This window comes from Cornus florida, unplaced genomic scaffold (genome assembly GCF_030987335.1).
Source record: "Cornus florida cultivar Cherokee Brave unplaced genomic scaffold, ASM3098733v1 CherokeeBrave_3.0.0_Hap2_Chr06, whole genome shotgun sequence".
Classification (NCBI taxonomy): Eukaryota; Viridiplantae; Streptophyta; class Magnoliopsida; order Cornales; family Cornaceae; genus Cornus; species Cornus florida.
Genome location: NW_026775576.1, coordinates 107,131,394 through 107,151,706, shown reverse-complemented (window position 1 = coordinate 107,151,706; position 20,313 = coordinate 107,131,394). Strand labels below are relative to the sequence as shown.

At 34.9% G+C, this 20,313-nt stretch overlaps 1 protein-coding gene and 1 long non-coding RNA gene across 4 annotated transcripts; one reads left to right on the top strand and one right to left on the bottom strand.

The window, feature by feature from the left end:
- Window positions 1-1,444: 1,444 nt before the first annotated feature.
- Window positions 1,445-20,175, top strand: LOC132313751 (protein TRANSPARENT TESTA 9-like). 3 transcript variants are annotated; one of them, XM_059812680.1, is made up of 20 exons: window positions 1,445-1,715; window positions 3,070-3,121; window positions 3,219-3,295; window positions 3,415-3,548; window positions 5,633-5,729; window positions 5,907-5,964; window positions 6,420-6,528; window positions 6,640-6,760; window positions 6,881-7,070; window positions 7,831-8,165; window positions 8,873-8,961; window positions 9,051-9,112; window positions 9,539-9,601; window positions 9,799-9,945; window positions 12,966-13,071; window positions 13,648-13,722; window positions 13,852-13,901; window positions 14,873-15,029; window positions 15,134-15,300; window positions 19,412-20,175. In XM_059812680.1, the coding sequence occupies exons 1-20, from the start codon at window positions 1,663-1,665 to the stop codon at window positions 19,715-19,717; spliced, it is 2,448 nt and encodes an 815-aa protein (XP_059668663.1). In that variant the 5' UTR covers window positions 1,445-1,662; the 3' UTR covers window positions 19,718-20,175. The 3 variants fall into 3 exon arrangements, with proteins under 3 accessions (XP_059668663.1, XP_059668661.1, XP_059668662.1); XM_059812678.1 differs by having other exon boundaries at window positions 9,051-9,118; XM_059812679.1 differs by having other exon boundaries at window positions 1,446-1,715; window positions 9,051-9,118; window positions 9,799-9,939.
- Window positions 16,241-17,410, bottom strand: LOC132313752 (uncharacterized). The gene is made up of 2 exons (XR_009483463.1): window positions 17,070-17,410; window positions 16,241-16,451 (listed from the first exon to the last, which is right to left on the bottom strand). It is a non-coding gene; the product is annotated as an uncharacterized LOC132313752 (long non-coding RNA).
- Window positions 20,176-20,313: the final 138 nt, after the last annotated feature.

The following is a 20,313-nucleotide window of genomic DNA, read 5'->3' as shown; positions in this document are numbered from 1 at the left end:
GTTATAATCTGTGTTGTCAGTACCGTGCACCATGTATAATAGCTGATTTCCCGGGTAGGGAAAGGCGACACTTAACCACCTAGTGTGAGTCTAAGTGATCACCGTCTATTCTGGTTGAGGTCATGTTATACATGGGATAGTTCCCTTAGGATGTATATAGATATAGTACTCAACCGATTTATAATGATTAATTTATTTGATTCTCTGATTTGGGTCATAGTAGAGAGGACTTGCTCGTGGGGTTGACCCACCATTGTTGTTATTTCAGGATACGGTCAGTACACGTTCCAAGGTTGAGGTTAGCAGTGTGGGACCACCATCCGAACTCATCTACTCTTACGATCCAGTTCAGGGTAGAAGTTTTATGTATTACTTCAGTTTCAGTTTTTATTTACTTTTGATGTTGAACTCTCAGGGTTATATTTAGGGATCCTTGACATAGGATTTCCAAGTTGTAATGAAGTACTGTATTAAATAAAGGATGGATGGATGTTGTATTATTTAGTGTTCCTTTCTTGTCTAAATTCTTTTATTATCATCATTTTGTATTCCATGCTTGTATATTGCCAATTGTTTTTGATATCCCTCGTTTTTCGTGTATAAGCCTGATCAACTTATGCGTGGAAAATGTGGGGGTGTTACACTGGTGCATAGTATTGGAATGCGTCGACTCAATGGTATTTAATGTTGAATGAGGGGGAGCAATTGAATTGAAAATGTATTGTCATATTGTACTCTTTTTCTTTCGTTATGGTTTTTTCCACTGGGTTTTTCCTAACAAGGTTTTATTGAAGCAATTTTAACCTATATAATACCATTTTCTAACACACAAGAATATTGTACTTTTTTTTCTTACCTAAGTTTTTATCCCACTAGGTTTTTTTCTTAGCAAGATTTTAACGAGATATATTCTTAATGTAATATGATGGAACCAAAGGGGGAGTGTTGTAATAGTATATGTGGGGTCCATGCATTAAAGATTTGGGGCCAATTATATGGGTTAGGTATGTTAGAAGAAATAAATGTGTGGATTGTGTGCTCGTGGAAAGTGGATAGAAAAGAATAGTAAAGTAGGTGTGAAATTCTGCCTATAAATAGACATGTATTGTGTTGAGTTTAACACACCGAGCTTAAAAAAAAATAATAGAAAGTTCATTACTCTGTTAAGTTCCTTCTCATCTCTAAATATATTTTGTTCTGTATTTATAAAAAATAGTACTTACTTTAGGGTGGTAAAATTGGTGTGCCACCACAAAATATACAAGAAGTGTAGCAAGGAAAAATGGAACCATAATAATGAGATACCCGTATTGGGTAGGTTATTGTAGCAGTGTCGTAAATATCCGAGTGCTTGCTGGGTAGACGGAGGTGAGGTGTCCAAAGTGGTAACTAACGTTGACAGTTGGTTGCTGATTCTTCAACCCTATAAATGAATGACGACGATACCACCAAACGGCCAAACCTTGTTCTTGCGCGCGGCTATTTCCAAGTGCTCAACAAACAAACAAACAAACACCAAACTCTCTCTGTCTCTCAACACACACCTACACATACACAAACACAAGCACAACACACGGAGGAATGTTCAACTATCGATCGCTGCTTAGGGCTTTGCATCTCTGACTCCAATTGGAACTCTCACAATCGATCAACTTCTTCGCCATGTGGCGCACTCTCTGGCGGTCCATCGATCGCTTTTCTCTCCAGTACTTTAAGTAACTTCTTTTCCCCTCTATCTTCATATATATACACAAATTGTTGATCTTAATTTGGGGAAATACAAATGCATCATTTGTTTCAATTTCTGTGTCATACTTTGAACTACTTTTGTTGCCTCTCAACTGAAATGAGTGAGCGGATTAGGGTTATAAATAATACCATTTTTTGTTTTGTTTTGTTTTTGTTTTTGTTTTTGTTTTTGATTATCCTCCTAACTTTTAATGGAGTTTGATGCAATAACTCTTTTGAAGTAGAGTTGTACACGTGGGAGTAATTTTATGAAAATATTGATATAGAAGGAAGCATTGATATGATTCCCTTTTTGTAAGAAGGTGACGATTCCAAACAATTTCCTGAAATCTTGGGAAATAATTTACTATTTTTTAATATGAAATCAAATTTACCCTTAGCAAAATAATGCTAAATAAAATACAGTCTCTGGTCAAACTTTCCTGACAGACTAGGCTTCAACTCTCTGAAGAAGGGGATCCATTCATATAAGTAATGTTTAAAGTTTCAACACTTGTCCTACTAGGTGTAGTCAGTTTAAGATGGTGATTGATTGCCAGATTTGGAAGAAGGCTTGCTCAGAGAATCAGATTTCAGCTTTTGTGAAGTGGGGAGATTGGTGCTTATCAAAATAATAATAATAATAATAATAATAATAAGAATAATAATAATCATAATAATAATATTAGTAGTAGAAATAAGTGGGGGAGATTCATTTTGATTCAAAGAGAATTATTAAGCATTCTAACATATTACATGGTCAGATTTCCATTTCTTCTCTGGTTGCTAAAAGACTGGAGAATATTCAAAAGAATATTGTGGGGGTGTGGTAGTCAGAGGAAGTCTATGGATTACATGGTCAAATTTCCATTTCCTTTTTTTCCGTCCTGTTGATTGTTTTTGGATTACTGGAAGTATATATGGTTTTGAACAAATGGTATGGTATCTGTTAGGGATAACATTACATGTCAACACAAAACACTATCTGCTGTTGAACTCAATCTTTAATGTGACCAATTACCCACTCAAGTAAACGTGGTTAGTTCATTAGAGAATGCATAAGAAAGTATATGTGGGTTGATACTCCTTGTGCATCCAAAAAAGAAATGGATAAAAATTTGTCACATGCCTTTACCTTCTTGTTTCAGAGTTTCGCTGTAAATTATTTTGTTGGAACTCAATAATGATTTTACATTTTGTTTAAATTATTAAGTCATTTCATCTGTGATTTGTGATTAAATTGCTGCTTCAATTGTTATTTGTGAAGATTCTTGTTTTCCTTTAGTTATTCTCTATATATTTCTTTATAGTTGAGAACTTATTGGTCTTTTGTGGATACAGATATATAATTAATGAATTGAGGGTGATCAAAGTTGTTGACAAGCTTAACAGGGTACTGCAGTTATACTCCTTATATTTTTATTCACCATAATGGTTTGATATGTGAAAATTATTTTACGGATTCAAATTTCTTGTATTTTCCTCTTCAGGAATTAGTAGTTGATTTACTGCAGTCTATTGTGGAGATAGTTACTTACGGTGACAGACATGATCCATCTATTTTTGAGTATGAATTCTTGCGCTGCAACTGTTGCTTCATCTTCTTCTTCTTCTTTTTTGTGATTCATGGTTGTTTGTATGCAGATAATTTTCTAAGCTTTATGCTTATATTGGTTTGTTTTGTAGATGTTTCATGGAATATCAAGTTTTGGCAGAGTTTGTCCGAGTGCTAAAGATAAGTAGGAATTCAATAATTGAGGCACCATTGCTTCAATATCTGAGCATAATGATTCAAAACATGGATAGTGAATATGCAATATGTAAGACAAATGCATATAAGATGGTAAACTCCTTGAATGTTCTCATTATGTCCCCTCTCTCTCTATCTGTATGCATGTGCGCTTGCGCGCATGTACATATGTTTATGTTTGCAAGGGCATTGCACTTTGTGTGGGTGTGTGTTTGTGCATACCCGCATGTACATAATGATGAAAATATTGCACTTTGTGTGTGTGTGGCGAATGAGTATTTCTTTGTATTTAAGCATAATGATAAAAATATTGATAATAAAGATGCATCTGTAAGACACTACGTGCAGTAATTTTTATGTTAAACTCCTTAAATGGTCAAAATTATCATTTCTCCTTCTAAGTGTGTGTGTGTGTGAGAGAGAGAGAGAGAGAGAGAGAGAGAGAGAGAGAGAGAGAGAGAGGAGCATTGCTAGTGTAAAATATTGATAATTTTTAGGACATAGATATAAGCTGGAAATTTACATGACATTCATGTTATGAATATCTACGAAGCTGCTTGAAGGCTCACATTTTCTCTCTTTGTCCAGGGGATTATTGAAGCATGAGGTTTGAAAAGTTTTCTTATACCTTTATACAAAGCAAAGGAGATATTTAAAATTGTGTAGATTGTAGTATTATTGAATTATGAGTTGTACGAAACTTTGGAACAGAGATTAACAAAATTTAAGAAATGAGACAATAACACTAAAAATCAATTTAGTTTTTATGCTCGAGATTTATGATGGAAGAAATTTTTTACTTAAGACGATCAAAGAATAAGACCTGCAACAATATTTATTGTTTTGGGACACAGATGATGAAGTTAGATATATTTATGTGATTCAAGGACATAGATGTTGAAGTTGTAACTAGTGCTAGAATAGTTCAGAACATGTCAAAATATAGTGTAGCTGAAATAAGGATGTTGGGATAGCTAATTAACATCTCAAGTATGGGTATATTTTTCCTGTAGTACATTTGGCATATGATATGGACCTTGTTTATGCATTGCACATGACTAACTGATACGCCACTGTTGAATAAAAATTGCACATCTACCATACTCATCCCTCGAGGCTACATATCTTGAATTAGGTAGACAAAGACATGAAGTACTACCATCCTAAAACTCTGGGTTTTAATTTCCTATATTCCTTATTTACACATATTAAAGATTACTAACAATTGAAATGTGAAGATTTGGCTAAATTTTATATTGGCCAGGAACACTTATCTATTTTGTCCAAATTACCTCCTTGAAGAAGCTGATGTTGAAGTTACCTTAAAGAAGCATTCAGTTGCAAGTTACCTTAAAGAAGCATTCAGTTTCCAAAAAGGTCTACCTATAGGCAGACCTTGCTGGAGAATCTCTATGCGCAATATCTCGATTGAGACCCCAACAATATATTTTTTTTTTGATAAGTGGGACCCCAACTATATTTAATACAAGGACCTCTTCCAACAACCAACTTTTATATAGTTCAAGGACCTCTTTCCCATAGACAAGTCCTTCACTTGAGGATATTGCCTCGGCAACATTAAAAATTACGTAAAGGTATCCTTGTACACAACCTAAGTTGGATAAGTGAGGGAGCGTATACCCCTTTCGATGTATGCAGATATGGAAGAAAGCATAAGCACACAGCCTATTTATCATAGCCCACTTTGAGGAATGGGAGATAAGGCTCTGTTACATGGACTCTCCTATTTCCCTTCACGTACCTGTGTTGACACGACACAACATGACATGGATATAGGTACAGGATACGTGTTACACTCTGATCCTTCACATGACATGATTGAAGAAGAAGAAAAGACTCAAATTTAAAAGCAGAGATAAGTTTACCATCTAAGGGATAGATGACAACCCTTTTCTTTTATGACATTCCATTTAAATATAGGGATTTTGATTATTTTAAAATGTAGACCACTGTCTACTAGCTGTGTTGCATAATATTCCTTTTCTTTCCCTTTTCTTCCTTGCCTTGTGTAAAATGTCCTCAGAAATAGAGCCCTGTATTTGACCATAAGTAAATATAGTGTTTGTTTCTTGCTTTGCCTACTGTTGGTTATACATATCTTTTCTGATTTCTTTTTATATTTGAACACTGCAGACTATTGTTTAAGCAATGACTATATTAACAGCATAATCACACATCAGTACGAATTCGATGGGGGAGACCTAGCTCCTTATTATGTATCTTTTTTAAGGTTGTGATTCCATCCTTCTTCCTTTCTTCCTGCTCTTTGGAATGCTGCTGTGTGCTTTTAATAAAAAAATGACGTCAACCTGACAATTTACATTACAGTTTATCTCTCAGCTAATTTTCTTGAATTGCTGTTTTCTGATTAATTCCAATCACCTTGTTTTTCTCAATTTCGAATCAGAGCAGTGAGCGGCAAAATAAATAGAGACACTCTTTGTCTTCTTGTGAAGGTTCATGAGGTAAATTCAAAGCTTGCATTTGTTTGTGAGATAATTAATTTAGATTTCCAGGGTGATGTCGGTATATAATTGCCAGGAGTGTATCCTTTTTTGAGTTGCTGCAAGTGAGTGACTATCTATCGAAGTCATAAATATATCTGGTTACTTATTTTTCACCTACTGATACGACCTGAAGTAACATTAGTGCTTCTGGCTTTGCTTTGATGATGATTAAAGGATGTATAGGGCCTCTATCCTATAGCAGGATTGCTAGATTTTATGAGGGAATCTGAAAAATTAATTGTCATAAAATACATAATAGTGTATATGAGTGGGCCCTTGTGCTTGCTGGTTCTGTTTTGAGTTCTTAATTCTTATCGTACTTATTTCCTAGAGGTTTGGACATAGTCACAATTTCTTCTTCCTTTATTATTATTATTATTTATTTATTTTATTATCATGTATTATATTAACAGGATGTTGTGGTCTCATTTCCACTGTATACCGAGGCTCTTAAATTTGCTCACCATGGAGAAAAGATGATTCAGACAGCTATACGCGCATTGACTCTTAACATATATAATGGTATTACTATATGATCCTTTGTAGCCATTCTCAAGACACTCCGATATATGAATTATCAAGCACAAAATTCAGTTCTTGACATCTTACAATGGTATCCTTCTGATTATGCAGTTAGCGATGACATGGTTCATCAGTTTGTAACATCTTCTCCAGCGTCAGCATATTTCTCAGACTTGGTTCTGAGCTTAAGAAAGCAGTGCTTCCATCTAGATGATCTTGTCCACGCTACAAAGTGAGTTTGTTTAAGTTTGATATAAAGAATCTTGTAACTTTACTAAATTGTGTACTCTTGTGGTCATATACATTAGCATCTCTTTATTTATTTTTGGTAAAATTGGTTACTTTGATGCAGGGTGACTTGCATTCAAGAAAGGAGAAACGAACTTCTTCTGGAAACTGATAAAATTTTAGACGATCTCTACTATTTTAAGGACATACTTTGTGTTGGTGACTCTTGTTTGAGCAACGTGGTTACGCAAAATCTTCTCAGCTTATTGGTTTGCCCCATATTGCTTCCATTTATGCATTTAAGCCAGAGTAGTGTAAGATGCTCTTCATCTTGATAGTTCTTTTTTCTTTTCTTTCTTTTTTTAGCATAATTGTCAATATTTCAAACAAAGCAAATATTTTAACCACAGCGATCTATTTTTTCTTTAGGATCAACCATAAAATCTGTAATCGTTGAGACACACATTGGGTTTCTTTTGGCTTTCATGTCAAGAATCGCAGAAGAACTTTCCTTCATGATTGAAGTATCAGTAAAATGGTTTCAATAATTTTATGGTCTAGGGAAATACAAGAGCTAGTTTTTGTTTGCAGGTTTTAACTATCCCACCACTAGGGTGGAATAGTTGGGGTTGCATTATTGTGTCTGTTCATAAAATGATAAGCAGTGATATAGGACATTATTCTCCAGCTGAAAGTATAAAATGATTCTCCACTCATACATCCTGAAATTCTATACTGTTTTGTTTGCACACTGTTTGCACAATTCATGACATGCCTTCAAATCATAACGCACTTATAACTATAAATTCATTTATGTGGAAGAAAATACCTTTATGATTTGGGTCTAAGACGTCCTTACTGTTTGAAAATTCTATCACGTGACTTGAGAATGAATTTCCTAGCAGCTAACTGAACAGACTCTTAAATTTAAGACTCCATTAATCACATGAGTTAGAGGTGAATTTGATTTTTAAAGTCTATAATAAGAAATGAGATTTTACATTTCGTTTCCTCTTTCAGTAAACATGTCTATCTGCAATCACTTCTGATTTTACATTTCGTTTCCTCTTTCAGGAAACATGTCTATCTCCAATCACTTCTCTGTATATAGTTTCTCGTCTTCTTCAAGTTATTGGTGGAAAACATATGGTTAACTTTGTGGCTAGTGCTGTTCTATATCCCTACATATCATCAAGCATGAGAGATGCTACTGAAGGATCAAAAACTGATTGCATTAATCAAGCAAACTCTTTTGCCAATAATTTGCATGAAATGGATAAAATGCTGTCTTCTGAGTCTGAATCTGCGGAAAACTTTAGAAGGAACAATCTCCTTGGGCATTTATCAAACTACATGCCATCTAAATCTCATTTGGTCAGCTTCTGTTCTGATGTTATACATAAAGAAAGGTTGGTGAGTGTTACAGTTTCAAATTTTACAATTCTTGTTTATTGATTTTAGACAAGGATTTAAAAAGAACGAGAAACGGTTGATCTGTTTTCGAGACTCCAGTGCCAATTTTTATTTTTTTTTTATATTTTTTGAGTCAGTTTTATTATGGCTTGAGAATTTGTGCAAGGTGACGAGGGTGAGCCTTGGCGCAATGGTAAGGGTGCTTCATTGTGACGTGGAGGTCACGGGTTCGAAACAAGGAAATAGCCTCTCCGTATGTGGAGCCCCAGACCCTGCAATGGCGGGAGCTTGGGCACTGGGTTCGCCCTTTTCTTTTTGTGTGATGCCATTGTAGGGTTTCTGTTGGAAGATTTCAGAAGTCCACCAACCCAACACAGCAGTATATTCATGACCAAAATTGATTGAGCCCATACTTGATGGTTTTTTGAACAACACTTCCCATTAGTCATCCTGGAAATGAGACATTTTCTGGCTACACTCATGGTTCTCTAGAGGACAATAGTAATGCCCCACTTGTCTCACCTGCATATCCGGAGGGCTGCTTATAACTTCTCACGTTATGAAACTGAAGCTGTTAGCGTACTTTGGATATCAAAGCACCACAATTTTTCATGCCCGATACCTTTTTGCCTTTGTTTTTGTCATGGAATGATGAGGATTACTGGGTGCAATAAACTAATCTGGAAATCTCTTTCCTCTGCAGGAGTGGAATACTTTCATACATTTTCTCTGAGAATAACAGTCTAATGCTAGCATCTCTCATGTTATTGCTTGTTGTAGCTGAAAATACAGGTATTTTTCTTTTCAAATATGTTAAGGTTGTAGATATAATTTCCCAATATATTTTTAGTATTGTTTGTTTTTTGTTTGCTTATGTGCAGATCTCGATTATCAACTTGCCGCAATGATAGGACTAACCCAAACAAAAACCAGGGTGCAGAAGGTGAAGGTGCTCATTAGTTCCAATATTATCCCAAATATAATGTTTTTGATCAAGGCCCCACAATTATTACTGGATATAAGATTTACTTCCTTTTCCTATTTGGCACTCCACAAATATTGACATCAAACCAGAAGTATCGAAACATAATAATTCTGAAGTCTCACATGCATGAGAATATTTAAGCATTGGGATGTAATGCAAGTTACTCTCAGGAATGAATGTTATGTGTTGGATGCTTGACAATGATTTGTTGACATTGTGTTTCTGCAATTCTTTGATTTGTTCTTGCATTCTTGTAAGGTTCCACTTGAGTCATATCTGTATTTGAAGATTCATATATTCCTTCATGGTTTTAAAATAATAATTTTGGAGTTTCTATCATTGATTCTTTATTGATCTGACCTTGTTGATATCTTCAATTTGCAGACATATGATTTCTCAGCTTCAAAGGAGGAGGATGAAAGTATTTTTGGGAGACATTTGCATGAGGTATATGTACCATGGGATTATTCTTTCTTAATAGCTTTGTCATTGTCACCTTGTTTGATTATTATATTTATGTCTTGACTCGTACAGTTTTTGATTTTGGAATACAAATCTTGCTTTCCTTCAAATTTTAACCACATCTATCCTGGTTTTAATTTCAGCGATCAATGTTGTGATGAATTTCTTTTGCCATTTTGCAGATTTTAAATGCACTACTGGAAGTGTTAGAAAGAAAACCATCCGTCTCAGTATTAGTGCAACAGCATACAGGGTGGTTCTTGCGGAAGCTACTGGTTTTTCAGGACAAGAAGCTTAATGGTCCTGATTTTCACCTTTTCAATGTAAAGGTTCAACTGATTTAGAAATATTTATGAATACATTACATATACATTATTTTACATGCATTCTGGAATCACTATTGCTTCAGAAGTCCCCATACTTAAAGAAAAGGATGATGATTCTCATATTTCTTATCTTGTAGCTAATAATATCTGAGCTTTTCATTCCTTCAATTGTTCCTAGGTTGTGCATAGTCTGTACCATGATTACTAGGAGACCAGGTCTGCTTGACTCTATGAATCAGCAACTGAATGTAAAAAATTCGGCAATCTGCTTTAGTTCTAGTATAGAGTATTGTTTGTGAACCAATAAGTTGAGTTTGTGAACTATCTAAATCTAATAGTTTCTTCATTTGTGTGTGCCATCAAGTGTCATCCATTGATTTTAATATGGCCTTGTTAAAACTTTTGAGAAGGAAGGTAAGATTCTGTCAAAATGTCTTAAGAAATAAACTACTTCAGGCTATGATTACAAGGGTATTGAGATTTATATTAGGTAGGCAGTGTTTTTTAACAGTTGATAATGTCTTGCTTTCCTGAGAGTATGATGAAGATAGATGTTCTAGATTATAAGTTTTGAACACTCTGTAACTAGGCCTCATTATTGAATGTAAGTTACCAGAGCAAGTGTCTTAAAGCACTAATGGCCAAATAAGTTCACTGGTTCAGTAATTGGAAATAATAACAGTGGGAATCTATAAATGGATGAGAAATGATGGACTGGATTAGTGACCATTTGATGATGTTATAATTGAGTTTGATGGATAAGTCCCTACCTTTAGGTTCTATGATCAAATGTTAGCAACTGATTGAGAAAACAAACTCTTCTGGTGTTAGAAACAAATGCTGATGTTGTTGGAAAGAGATGAGGTGAAGACCATGGAGTTTATGATGGACTAAGGCATGAGAAATTGGAGAATGGAGAAAGTAAAGATAATATATTCACTCTATTTCAAGTTAAAGTAGATTTTGTTTCTCCATGGATGAAGGTTTGAGTATATAATTGATAATCAAATGGGAAGAGAAGTAATGTGGTAACTGTGGTTGAGTGGGAAGGATAGCTTGCAGGAACTAGGAACAGAATCCCCACCACTCTGAAGTGCAGAGAGGAGTTTGCAGTAGAGAATTGACTTCAGCAATGCAAATGGGGACCATACTCGGTAATGGCGTTTTTATGTTTTTTAATTGGTGAAAATTTAATTGATGAAGGGAAAAAAGAAAAGATACAAACATGAGGAAGAGGTTCTTTCAGAAAAGAGAAAAATGTTATACCACCAAGGGCTTAGCCCGAGTGGTATGCTCCTTCCAAATGGAAGGTTGATGGTACGAGTCTGGGGGTGTGATTTACCTACCAAAAAATAGAGAGAAAAATGTGAGAAAGGGCGAAAAAAAGGCTTAAATAAAAGCAATTAACAAAAGTATGGACAAGGCAGAAAGAATGCTCCAAGTGAAAAAGTGAAATCTGTTAAAATTGCCAGCGTGGGAAAGATGCACAGTGTAATGATGTCAAAATACTTCTTTCTTTATCAAGGTCTACTTTTGCTGTTATGGAGATGCATTAGTAACATACTTATTTTGCCACATTTAGAGTAACGACCTTGCCATTGTTTTGCGTTGTTATTATCTATCTCAAATACTTAAGCTCTTGGAAGGTTCTTCTGTCCCTACAGAGTGGAAGCTGTGCAGTAAGCACTAAGCAGTGTTTAAATAATGTTTGGCAACCTTCTATGTGATCATGGGAAGAAAAATCATTAGTAGTGAACCCAAATGGAACAACCTTCTTCAGTAGTCTAGAAATATCTAGTAGCGTATCCATCCTGGGCAGCCTTCTCCAAAAGAATCAAGGAAATATTATTGATCACTTCAACCATGATAGGCAAACATCTTATTATAGTTTGTGATCTAAAATGCTGGTCAAGATATGTTTTCTGGCATTTCAAATTACTTTCATGCTTAAGTCGGCTGTGACCTCATGCTTGCTTCTATTTTTTGTGATTTTACTAGTTAAATTCAACATTCAATACCTACCACAGGGTATAGCGTAATGTTGATAAATGCACTTTACCTGATAATATTTTTCCCCTAATGTTAAAATTTGGTTGTGATGTGAAAACAACTTGATTGTTCTTATCGTTGTACAAAAAAAATCAATGATTAAGCGTGAATGGTTCAGGTTGGAAAGCAACCACTTTGTGTGATTAATGTCAAAGATTAGGATTGTTTCTAGTCCATCCCTTTAAATATGCCACATTCGTAGAAGGAACGGTTATTGCCTTTTTTATTCAACATGATCTTGTCTGATATCCAATCTTCCTTTGCTTACTGCTTGCTTAGTTGGTTCCAATGCTGGCTTATCCTGTAAAAAATGAAAAAACAATGAATAATGACTGCATTTGCTGTTGCATTTGGAGGTTCCAGAGACTAGCTTAAAACAATAATGACCTCTTTTTTTTTTTTTTTGATAAGTAAGAATTTATTAAAAACGCTCAAAAGGGGAGTGAAGCCCAAAGAAACAAAAGGGCCAAAGGGTGCCTTAGACCTTCAGAGAGGCCAAGGAAACAATAATTTCCTCCATAGATCTATAATCTCTCCCTGAAACCCAACAAAAAAGAGTAGAAATAACAGAGAACTTAAGCATAGAAACATGCTTCTTTTTTCCATCAAAATATCTCCTATTTCTTTCAAGCCAAATACACCACCAGATACAAAGTGGCGTAGCCCTCCAATAATGACCTCTTTAAGAAGGCCATCGATCACCTTTTACACTTTTTGATGGTATTCTCTTGCATTTGTAGGAGAAAGAGGCTATGTTAAAACAATAGCCACCTATTTATGTTACAAAACCATTAATGGTGGGAAATACAAGATAGAGGCATGATCCAACTCGCTATTGATATTGATATTTATTTACATTCTGAAGTAAACAAGGAATAATAACTCCTGCTTTGAAATAAAGCATCTATTGAAATTACATAATTTTTTTCCCTCCAACTTTCTAAAGTTATATTTTTCCTAGTTCCCGTTGACAGACATCGTATGAGCAGTCCTGTGAAATCCTTCGGAAAGAACTTAACGGGTGCTGCTTTGATCATATACCAGATACTCTGAGAAATGAATGGGCAAGTTATAAAACAGGTATATACTATTTTGTTCACAATATTCAGGTTGGACCTCTAATGGCTTGTCAGTAAGGTGATAGAACATCCCTCTTTGTAGGGCTGGACGGGGTTAGAACCTAAAAGGGTACCTCTAGGCTATGTTACATGGACTTGGGTACATGTTTTGGTTGCAGGTATGAATTCAAGCGTTGGTCGTGTCACATTTCCAAACAGGACACATGGACTCTGCTAAATGATCATATTATTTAATTTATTTTCTAGAGAAAAATAATTTCTTTATGCAACATTGTGTTCAATATAGGCATTTCACTCATTTTAAAGCAATAATATAACAAAATTGAAATATTGGATATGTTTTTAAGCTGCATGTCCTACCAAAAGAGTCGGACACATATCCCATACCCATGTTTGAGTATTGTGTGTCCGACATGGGTACTTCACTTACTTCTGAAGAGCCCATGTAACGTAGCCTCTATGAGTGGTAGTTGTTTTTACTTCTTTGTGTATTGTTAAAATTATAGAGTAGGGTTTATGTGCCATGTGAGGCAATTCCTATGACACACATTACTTCCTTTTTTATGTTAAATTGTAGCTTTGGAGGAACCGTCCCAGTCTAAGGATCCTTTTTTTGCATTAGAGCTTGCTTGCCACCAACACACTCATACTGGTAATTTGTTTTTGTTATAAATGATTAGTTTGCCTTTGCCATTTAATTCCTTTTCCTGCATGGCACGTATAAATGACTGTTGCGCCTCACTATATTTGACAATTAAGAGATATTATTTGCTCATTTCAGGCGTAACGACTTCTGCTCTTGCTTGTCAAAGCATGGTCAATGCAGTCAAGGTTTATATCATTCTTTTATTAAATTTAATCTTATTTATTCTTTAGGAGAATGTGTTATTTATTAAGCATGATTCTAAACTATTAAACAAAGAAACTGAAATGGCACAGCAGTTCAACATGGGTTTGAGTATCTAAGAGGACTCTTCAAACAAGTATGAACTACAGTAGTATCGGTGCCCAAAGTCCCAAATATTGTCCACATGGCAAAAAATGTTAAAATTGGAGTGTCGTAAAGGCTTAGGTTTGGAGATTTTGCATTAAGTCATTGAAATGGATAAATATCATAGCCACAGAGGTATACCCATGTCATTGCTTTGATACACATTAGTGGTGGTCAGACTTCTAGTAGTGTGCATCATAAAAGCAAGAAGAAACACAACGATAAAGAAATGTGTTGCGGTGTGTTGTATAATATTTCAAAGCATGTCATGTATAGTCATGTTCAAACTTCAAACTGTTACCATAAAACATAATATACGCGGATACATCAAATTCTTAGATTAAATTCTGTTACATCTTATACTACATATATTCTCTCTGTCGCATCTTACTTAATAATTGAGATACTTGTCTAATGTTATTGTGGTTTTTTTCCCTCCACATTTGCAAACTGAACTTTTTTTTCCTATCTTTCTTTTCTTCTTTTTCATTTCTTACCTTCATTTGTGTGATTTTGTTATTATATTTTACAAAATATGTTCCTCTTTTGGACTTGCCAAAAGTATTTTCTTTTCTAATACAAAAGTTTGCTGCAATGTTTGGGAACATTTGCTTCTGGTTTGATTTTTCTTTTTTTTTTTTTTTTTTTTTTTTTTTTCTCCCATGGATGGGTTAGTTTGACTTGAGTGTACAAAATTTTATCTGCTGCATGTATCCATTTTCCCTGTATTTTATTCATCTCTGAGCATTCTTCATATCATAATAATATTTATTTGTATAGTGGAGTTCTCATAATAGTTGCATATTTTTAGGTTTTTGTTCTCCATCTTCAGCTGAAGGCATTTTTTTTTAACGGTGATCCTTTTGAAAATCCCATGATAAACTTGAAAAGCAGTTCTTTGGCTATTTCGGGAAGAACATATGCTTCAGATCTTTCATCTGCAAGTTTTGGGTCAGAGGTACCTTTAGGTTAGTATCTGTCCTGTGAAGTCTCCATCAACCATCCATGCTTTATGATCAATTTTCCTTATTTATATATTTTTATTTTTTATCACTTCATTAAATTCTTTTAGGTTCTGGAATCCCTTGCAAAATTGCTTTTTCCAAAGTTGGGATAAGGGATATCTATATGATACCAGTGGCGAGGGGAATATCTGGAAAGTTGCTTCTAGTGGAGAAACATCCCTTGCACTCTAAGCGAGGAATTGTAATTGCTATTGCTCCGTTGGCTGGGTTGAGTGTAAGTTCTATAACTGTTCCACATTTTTTTCTGTTCAAGGTAGCTATGATAATTTTTAGTTTTCAATGTAGACGTATTTGAAGTTGGTCTCACTTTAAATTTTAACTATCTATGTTTGGCTTTCAGTTTTATCCTTCATCACAGACTTGTGGCAAAATCTGCAACTACAACTTGAATAATTTTTACTTATAAATTTTAATATAAAAGTAAGCAGTGTATGCATGTTAAATAAATTATATGTACCTTTAGTAACTTTAGAAGGTCATAATTGTTACATGTATCTAATCTGCAAAAAGGAGATAGTTATTGACTGTAGAGCTGGTTTTGGTAGAAAATAAAGGAGAAAAGAAGAGGGCTGGGATTGAAACTACGAATTTTTTTTTTAGTTGGTAAGCATGAGAACTATGAGAGCGGACATGTCATGCAAAATAAGTTCAAAGGTTTTCTGTGTAACGACCCGAGCCCGTGGGTCCGAACCGTTAACCGGGTCCTTACCTGAACCCGAGGACACCTAAGTCACTCCCGTCATGTCTAGGGTCAAAAACGTCATTCATAGGTCATATTTATGCTTCACAAGGCTCTAAACAACTTTCCACAGCTTCAAGATGAATTATGCCGGAACAAGGAACAAGAAAAAGCCAAGCAGCATCAGTTCGGTCGACCAAAGTGATGCTTCGGTTGGCCAAAGTAGACCCCCTTGAACCGGTCAACCGAAATAAGGTTTCGGTCGGCCGAAATGCAAGGTCCCAAGACGATCAAAAGGATCGGTCGACCGAAGTACCCATTTCGGTCGATCGAAATGGCTCTGCGAACTCTGGAGAAATTCAAAACTGAGGGAAACATTGGTAAGGACTACAAAGGTACTCTAAATCTGTCCCAAACACATTGTAAAATGACCTTCCACATACCATAGTTATGAAACATCGACAATTTGATACAATGCAAGATTTATAGTCCCATTCGAATAAAATATCAACACAGTTTTACAAATAATCCAATTTACATCAAAATAGAGTCGGAAACTCATAATTATATTACAAATTGAAACTTTACAAAATATACATCAAAATACAATGTGATGCAAGGAAAATTCCTTTCCAACCCCATCCATGCTCGTGGAAGATCAACCCCCACCAACTCAGTCTCGTGACCTGAAAAATGTTAAATAATGGGGTGAGCTAAAAGCTTAGTAGGAGGTGCCTAAGGCATACCTCGTGAGACCCCGTGAATCCACATAACGAATAGAAATACAGAAATTGGGATCATATCATGCCGGGGAGAAAATAACCATAATATCAATATCAACAACCCAAGTCAAGAATGAACATGCCGTGAAATGGGATGCAATGCGATGTATGTCTCTCCCCATTTCCAAAGTCATTTCTCAAAATCCTCTTTTTATTTCTTTCAAAGCCAATTTTCCCCTTTCCTTCCCGATGAGTGCATGAGTGGTTTCTACATTTAAATGTCATGCCAACAAGGAATCTCATTCCATGCAAATCAAATATCCACAATATACATGCTTTGTAGAAAATCTCCAACATTGTATATCATGCTTCCAAGTTACAACTCATGTAACATAATTGGCATGAAATATAAACATTTTAGCATGCTTTCTCACACAATACAAACTAATTCACATAAACATATGCTCCACATACAACAATTTAGTCACTTTAAAGGAATTAACACAATTAAAGCATGTTAGGCAACAATTTACACAAGGTAACTCACAAAAATCCAAGAAGTCGTTAATTAAATATCCCTACCTCACAAAGATGCAAAACGCCCCAAATCCAAGCCCTAGGTTCGAAATTCCTAGGGTGCACCAAATGATGAATAGCTTACATCAATGCGTAGATCTCGCCGATCTCTCCGTTTTGTCGTAAACGGCACCATAAATCTCCAATTGGTTGGAGATTAATCAAACTTTTAAGTTTGAAGGAAAAAGAAAAGAAAAAAATGTGAAGAAGAGAGTGAGAGAGAGATACAGCCGGGAGAAGAAAAAAAATGAGGCCAAAATGGCCTTATACCCACTAAAGGAGTACTTTAAAAAAATCTTTTTACCTTTTTGACTTTTAATTTCAACCACAAAAATCATATATACATATTAACCATACCACCACCACATAAAACACAATAAATAAAAATAAATGAAATGGACCCAACCAAAACCCCCGTACTCGACAATTCCGATAACGGTCCCCCCCAGGACCGCCCGACCCTAAAAATGAAAAAAATGTCGAAATGGCAACCGATGCATTTCCAGTAGTCCTGAACTTAATGGAATGCCCCAACCAACTCTCGGACACACCCGGCACACTCCACGGTGTCCGGCACGCAAAATGAGAAAAGACGAAAATGCCCTCGCAAAATCAGAAAATTCCAAAAAATGGAAAATGGGAAAAATTGGTAACATTATATTCTGTCTCCAATATTCTCTCCCAAACACCCTCCAGAGGTGAGACTAGTACTGGATAATGCTTTGATCTCATAATCACTTGAGCAATTAATTTATTGCTCAAGTGATCGAATGTTATAAGTAGGCTGATTAATATTTAAACAGTCATACTTAAAGAGTCAAAAATCTGAATATTCATTATAAGATGCTCCTCCTATTAATAACCAAACAAGATTTGTCATCAAAATATTCAAAGTATTATCAATTTATGTGATAATTAAAATTTGTTTTAAATTCCCATCCAAACAGAACTGTTCCTTTAAAATGCATTCTTTTTGAAAGTGTTGTGGTTAACTATTTGAGCTTTTTATAAAAATAAACTGAATGCTTACATACGTATATCAGCACACACATATATGAACATGTAAACACATTGCATATAGCAAGAAGTGTAGAAGTTCTAGCGTTCTGTCAAGTACCATCTTTTGTATTTAATGAAATAATGTGGCCTCCGCACATGTCATTTCTGTAATAAATTTATTTTGCCTTATGTATTTAATTTATCATTTTGAATTCTTTGTGTTGCATAAGTTTTGTTCACTATTTTCACTATTCTAATTAAAGGGGAACTTTAGAATGAAGTTGTAAATATGAAGCATGAATTGGGACGAGATAGACATGCCAGTGCAGCTGGTCCTTAATTAGTAGGACTTGAACGCATCAGATCAGAATACAATACAAAGAAATATATCTTGACATACAAAACTATATAACCTTTTCTAACATTACTTTGTGACTCAATAATTTTGATATTTTATGGTTCTAACATGAAATATTTTGCTTATGGATTATAATAATTAGTAGTCACCCTACTCACATGCACAAAGACAAAGCAAGGTATGACCTATATGTGTATCTCTATATGTATTTATATGTGTGTGTAAAAACACACACATTATATATATATTTTTTGATAAGTAGTAAAAACATAAAAACATAGATATATAGCGACTCCTATCTTACTCCCTTGTCCACTCATTTGATAAAACCTTCATATGTTCTCTTTGAAAAATATGAGGAGAGATTCTGCACATTATATTTAAATATTTTGTTTGATTTTTCTTATAATCATTTTTTTCCATGCTCAAAGGTACTTATGTCCCACTACCAAGACTCTTTGGTGAGTGTGGGTCATATATGCAAAATTAAAGGTTTTCTTTTCTAACATGTTTAGTTTCTTACAGTATATTTTTTGGTTTCTAACATATCAGACATTCATATGGTCCTTCCTTAGAAGTGCATATGCTTCTTGGGAGGGAAATTATACATGATATAATGTTAAGTAGTCGAGAAACAAGCTTATAATTATATGTTGAGTATAGCTAGTATGAATGCATTAGGGATGTACGAGTGGGAAGGCATGAAATGATAAAGAGTGAGGAATAGACACATTTGTGAATGGCTAAAGGTGGCATAATTAGAGTTTAAGATAGAGTTGGCTAAATTGAGCTTAGCATTTTCATAAATCATGATGATTAAAGTTGGAGGAATGCTGAAGCAGTATGAAAATTTAGAAGCTCTTCTTAAAAGATTATTAGTTTAGAAATGCAGCAAAAAATGGCACATTTTGATCTCGCTGATATACTTTTGGTGTTGGGACCTTATAATTGGCCTGACCTTGACATGAACTGTTATGTTATTCTGACACAGCCAAAGGTAGATGAGAGTCATCCCACTTGGTTGCATCTTCAGATAAGAGAATTCGACCCAAGGTTTGATACAAACAAAACTGGAGGCCATCATTCAAGTACTTCAGATCACCTGGCAGATGGTAGATGGACACTTGGTTTTCCAAGTACGGAGGCTTGTGAGGTTGCTCGATTGCTGATACTAGAGGAAATTAGTAAGCAGAGATCATCTGTGGAAAGCTTGCTTTCTGCACTACTTCAAGGCAGTTCTCGAAATATGCCCGATAATCAAGGAAGTGAAGCATTTATTCAAGAAGTTTTAAGGTAGGCTAACAGCAGTTTGAATCTCTCTCTCTCTCTCTCTCTCTATATATATATATATATGTATATGTGTACACACGCAGGAGTATATATGTATTTGTGGGTGTGTTCTACGTAATTTTTGAGTAATGCGTAAAGCGGCGGATCTGAAGATCAATAATGGGTGTTTGCCAGCACAGATCATCCAGTGCAATAATTAGTCCAAGAGCATCATAGTTTATTCTTCAAATATTATTTTCTTTAGGCATTTTATATTCTGTATGGAAGTGGTCATGTTTAGTATTGAATATTTGGAATGAGTCCTGTTTGGAAGTGTACTAGTGGAAATAGTTAGCTAAAACACATTATTTACTCACTCCCACTCCTCCTTTATCCAGGCAAGAGACTGACGATGTAAAGAAACACAGTCAATTTTGTTAGAAACACGGCCAATTTATATATATAGTAGTGTTCAATTGCTCCCTAGGACTAAGAAATTTTATACTCACTTTTAATTGTAACCTTAGAATTTAATCCTACGGCAATTAGTTAATTGACTTTTATTTTCTTCATTTTAAGAAATTTATATTTTCTTTCCAAACCATTAAAGAAAAATTACATAAT

Excerpts from the sequence above, each read along its gene's own strand:
- LOC132313751 (XM_059812678.1), top strand. The coding sequence starts at position 1,663 with ATGTGGCGCACTCTCTGGCGGTCCATCGATCGCTTTTCTCTCCAGTAC. Across the intron at positions 5,730-5,906 it reads TATTATGTATCTTTTTTAAG|AGCAGTGAGCGGCAAAATAA; the intron begins GTTGTGATTCCA and ends ATTTCGAATCAG. Across the intron at positions 13,902-14,872 it reads GCATGGTCAATGCAGTCAAG|GTTTTTGTTCTCCATCTTCA; the intron begins GTTTATATCATT and ends GCATATTTTTAG.